The sequence below is a fragment of the Oratosquilla oratoria genome, unplaced genomic scaffold (genome assembly GCF_046742065.1).
Source record: "Oratosquilla oratoria isolate Oo_2021 unplaced genomic scaffold, ASM4674206v1 SCAFFOLD153, whole genome shotgun sequence".
NCBI classification, from domain to species: domain Eukaryota; kingdom Metazoa; phylum Arthropoda; class Malacostraca; order Stomatopoda; family Squillidae; genus Oratosquilla; species Oratosquilla oratoria.
In genome coordinates, this window is record NW_027467508.1 from 187,299 (window position 1) to 192,500 (window position 5,202).

At 42.4% G+C, this 5,202-nt stretch overlaps 1 protein-coding gene across 1 annotated transcript; it reads right to left on the minus strand.

Annotated features, from left to right (window-relative positions):
• Nucleotides 1–3,410: 3,410 nt before the first annotated feature.
• On the minus strand, nt 3,411–4,390 carry LOC143022728 (serine/threonine-protein kinase pim-3-like). The gene has a single exon (XM_076181075.1). It carries the CDS (start codon nt 4,359–4,361, stop codon nt 3,411–3,413), a length of 951 nt encoding a protein of 316 aa, XP_076037190.1. The 5' UTR covers nt 4,362–4,390.
• Between the last annotated feature and the right edge of the window lie 812 nt (nt 4,391–5,202).

Genomic DNA, 5,202 nt, shown 5'->3' on the forward strand with positions numbered 1-5,202 from the left:
CGAAAGCCTTCCAGAACTCGTCCGTTCATATCAATCTTTCTGGATTGTTTATTCCCAACTCATAACCACCAACTGCAGACCGACTTTGACGGGAGAGTTTAATCATGTGGTGAGTGCTGAAACTATTGGTTGTTTTTAGAGATGGTTAAATCACTTTATGGATGAGGATGGTACTTGGTAAGAGGCGTGGAACGAAATCCCGTTTGGAGTTATTTGGCACAAAATCTGTTTTAAAAGAGGCCATTCATCTTGAGTCAGTCGGAATGAAGCAAAACCAATATTGAAAGACAATATATTTAGAGGCTAATCCCAGACGGCATTGCATTTTCCCACATCACAGGCAGCATCGGATAGTGGGTAAGAGGATCTGAACCTCTTCACTACCGAAGGCGACTAATAAACCCTGTTCAGGCTGCCGTCAGTCAGTTTCAATCAACTTTGGAAATCTCCGTCATCAAAGTATTAAAAATGATCTTGTAGTGGGTTAGTTGTCATGGATTTCGGGACTATTTTTTATTACGTTCTCTTCCTATTTGTCTCCTTATTCCTTTATTGAATACGTATATCGGTTTTCTTCATAACTCCCTCCCCCAACACATCGTTGTTTTTTTCTCCTTCACTTCGTTAATTATAGTGATCTTTTCTTGTCATGAAACACTGTCCCTTGTTGCCTGTCCACTGATATCAGGAACAGGGAATATTTTTATTTTGGAGAAAATTTGACAGCGAAGACATTTACATGTACTAGAACCTGGAGCTGAACTCGCCGTGAACTCTCTCTCAACTCGTTATTTCTGTGTAATAGAGTCGAATCATGAGCTATGAATGATGACCTCTCTCTCTCTCTCTCTCTTTTCTCTCTCTCTCTCTGTCTGTCTCTCTCTTTCTCTCTTCTCTTCTCTCTTCCCTCTCTCTCTCACTCTGTCTCTTTGTCTCTCTCTTCCTCTCTCTCTCTCTCTCCTTTTTCGTAAAAAAAAGAATGAAATAGATTATTATCATTCTGCTTGGCAAAAAGTAGTTTGGCGAGATGATTTACAGTCTTGTCTTTGGCTTCATATTTTATGAGGAGTTCGCTTATTTGACATTGATATTTTCTTTTCTTTATCTTGCGTGGCCTTTTTTCATTTTATCCTTTCTATTCATTCAGTCCAAAAATATTTATTTTTCTTCTTTTCACATATCATATGCCAGGAAAGGCAACAACATTTGTCTTATACTGTATCTATTTTCATAAAATCTAAGAATTTTCATCGATGCAAATAGTCGAATCGTCTTGCCCCCCCTCATTTAATTTATTCTGTTTATTCTGTTTAGTCTCCTTTACCTGTGAGCCAGACTTTAAGGAGGAAAGTGTTCTAGGCTAATATCTGCATCGTGCTGGATTCTGCCATGGTCTTGCCTTGGAATATAAGACAGCTCCTATAATTTTCAACATTATCGCACGATTATCTTTTATCTAGATACGTTGATCTTTACCAGGCCTCTCCAGACGAGCGGGCCTGATCGGCGGGCATGCCCGTCAACGGGCACATTTGACGAGTAAACGGTCAAATTGCCCGAGTGCTCGTGGAGCGAAATCACTAAGGCGGTGCCCGGTAGCTCGAGCTTCGACCTTGCCAGACAAAGTTAATATCGTGAACCCCACAGCAGGCTTCCCTCCCACACCCAACGTCATTGTAACACAGTTCACATTTTGCCATGTTAATTATCATGGTGTACAATATCTTCTTCTTGACAATGCTAGGCGCCATGCTTGTCGTACCACACTCCACACGCTACCGACATCGTCGGGCACGCCCAGCTATTCATCAACTCGGTCGTGTGGACAACATTGACGGTCAGGCCCGGCAGAATTTGCCCGCCAACCGCGCTGCCCGACGAATACGCCCGATCGTCTGGACACGGCTTTAGACAGATCCCGTCATTTTCGGAATTATTTTCTTTTTTCTAGATATTTCCGCATGTACATTTTCTCCCTCTTTTATTTTAATTTATTTCATTTTTTGACTGCCACGATGAGTATTTCAGGAACCCTCCTTTTTATTTTATTTTCTATCGATTAGTCTCCTATACTCATTTGATATATATATTCATGATTCTCTTAGTTTTTTTTATTATGTAAACTAAAGAGAATATACCGAGCATTTTAAGTCAACGGGAATTTTAATTGTATGTATGTTGAGGCGAGAAATACGAGAAAAGAAGGATTTTTATAAACTCTGGTTACCTGCATGTCTAGCGAGGTAGGTCGTTATAGGCAGCTGATGATGTAATGAGGGACATTTGCTCCCAGTGCAGATTAAGCGCCCTCCCTCCCTTGTTTTCTCCTCCCCCAAAAAAACAAAACAAAAAAAACATGGACGACGATGACTGGACTTTTACATATTGTATAGTTACTGACAGACAACTTTATTCAGCTGAGGGGAAACCTCGCCGTTGAAGTCTTAACGACATGGAAATCTTCTTGAAAGTTATATTGCCCGGTACGAATACTTTTGCGTTGCTTGGAGGAACCAGAGACATCTATGTTTCATCATAATTCCAACGGGATCGCCGAAGATTATAATCTTAATTTTTTACCGTCAGGCTTCATCATTCTTGTCTTTGAGTACTTCCATAAGTGCTTTCCTAGAATTTCCCCAAATATTGCCCGTCTATGTTACGAACTCATAAGGAATTTGTTCCTTTGTGTATATCTTTTTTTAAGCTTCCAATTGACCATAAGATGACTTTCAATACGATTGAATTTTGTCGACCCGGTCGTACAGTCCATGGAGTGAAGAAGGTTTTCAGATAAGTAGCGAATGATCCATTTGCATTCGAAGTGTGGAAAGCTGTGTTGTTACAAAAGACACCATGACTTTGTAACTGATTCATCTTCTTTGTCGATGAAGTCGAACAGTCCGTAGAGTAAGGGAGATGGTCCTTAGTTGAAGACCAAATGATCCGGTTCCAGTGGAATTATGGAACGCTGTTCTGTGACGATGAAAGCGAGAGGAAGCGAGATGACCGGCTTTATTCGCCCAAGCCGCATTGCACCCTGAGACTCGCAAAAGGGAGGTCCCTCGAAGAAGGTGTGCCGACGCAGCACAAGAAATGCGGTATCCTTAGGGCATTTGGTGCATCGGTTTCTTTGCTTTCTGTGGCGACATTCTTGAAGACAACTTGATGTCGAAGGGTCTCACTTTGGATGAAAGGACTGGCAATATTGAAGGAAAAGACGAGAGAGGGGAGTTTGCGTCCTTGTGGTGTGGGCAGTTTTGTATTGTTTTTGCTCTCGTAAAATGGCCATTGTAAGATGGGCGCTTGCATGTTCCTTCTTGTCCCTATGACTTTGGTTGTGGGTTCTTTGTTGCTGGGCCTGTTTCTGGACTTTTGGCGTCGTTGTTCTCCACTTGAGAGGGAGCTCTTTACTTGCCTTTCTTGTTTGCCTTGGAGGGGCAACCTTCCTGTCCCTGGTTAAACCGACGATTGTTCTTGGGATGTTTTTTCCTGAAGATTTGGGCAGTTTCAAGGTGCAAATGGATGTGGACATCCATCTGATCCTCTGTTGTTGTAGAGGGGCTGCATGGGAGGCCCGTTAGCCATGGATGGGAGAGTATTCCGCGAAGAGAGAGACGGCTCCACGGGTCTTTCTTAAAGCAACGCATGATAAGGTCGCGGCCTAATTTGGGGACGTTGTTGGGGAATGGCGGTTTGGCCCTCCGGATGGATGCGTTACTGTAGAAGGGATCCTCGCGGCATACGAGGTAATAAAGGAGCGTGCCCAGGCTCCAGACCGTTGCAGGGACGTGTATGAACTTGCCGCCGTTGATATATTCCGGGGGCCAATATATAGGCGTTCCGCCTGTCTTTTTCCCATTGTAACTCGTAATGAGCTCCCCACTTCCAAAATCAATCACCTTGATATCAAACCTGTTTGAGTCATCCCTGTAGATCAGAATGTTCTCAGGCTTGATATCTTTGTGTGATACTCCCACGTCGATGCATCCTTGAATGGCTTTTACCACTTTGGTAAATAGCCTCTTGACTTGGGCTATGGGTAATTGGTTGGAAGTTTCGATATAATCGTAAAGTGACATGGCAGAGGGAATGAGTTCCATGACCATGTAAAAACTGTCCTCGCTGCTGAAGGAGTCGATGATTTTGATGACGCCCGGGACTTGTTGGACCCTTTGGAGAAGGGCGGCTTCTTTGGGGACACTTTTCCCTTGGTGTGTGCCCCAGGACTTGACGGACGCCAATGGGACCTGCTTGAGGGCGACCTGAAGGCCATCGACGACCCTCTTGGCTCGGTAGACGCAACCGAAGCCTCCTTGTCCCAAAGGTTCGTACACCTCGTAGTCGATCAGCGTCGTCATAGCTCCTGACTGGTCATTGTCCTTAGACGTTCCAGGCCCTTGCTGTAAGAGAAACTGACACCACAGATATGGGTGAACACCTGTGCACCATATGTTGCGCTTGCATCTGTATGCAAAGATCTGTATGGTCTGAAAGATTGTGTCCGTTTGCGTATGGATGAAAAAAGAGAGAGAGAGGTAGGTAGGTAGAGAGAGAGGTGGGTGAGAGAAATAAATTGTAAATTATCATTTTTTTTTTTTTCGATCTAACTCAGGTAATAATGCTGAATCCACCGAGAGTTCACGGCCGAGTCACTTGCAGCTTCGGAGAGCGCTGCCAGACTCTGACCTATCAGTAATGTTCTGCGCCTTTAAATGTCCACTTCTAAAGACACATATCCCTGTTCCAGTCACCATATAAGAGGAAACAGTGTTAGACGAGAAGAATTTATGCTTATATGAAAAATCAGTGAAGGAAGCCAGCAGTTGAAAAGGATAAAAAGAAAATACAATTACTAGACTTCGGTGATTTAAATTTCAAAATCCACACACTGGCGCCCCGACTCGCTCGGCCGCCGCGCTCCCCTCGTGTGTGTGTGTGTGTGTGTGTGTGTGTGAACAAATATGTGTATATATATGTATAATATATATAAATATATATATATATGTATATATATACATATATATGTATAATATATATATGTATATATATACATATACAGTATATATATATATATATATATATATATATATATATATATATATATATATGTATATATATACATATATATATATATAGAATTAAATTTGACCGCTGCTTGTGCAAGAATAAGCTTCTTGTTGAAGGATTCAACCTTTCTAA

Coding starts and splice junctions, on each gene's coding strand:
- LOC143022728 (XM_076181075.1), bottom strand. CDS start 4,361: ATGACGACGCTGATCGACTACGAGGTGTACGAACCTTTGGGACAAGGA.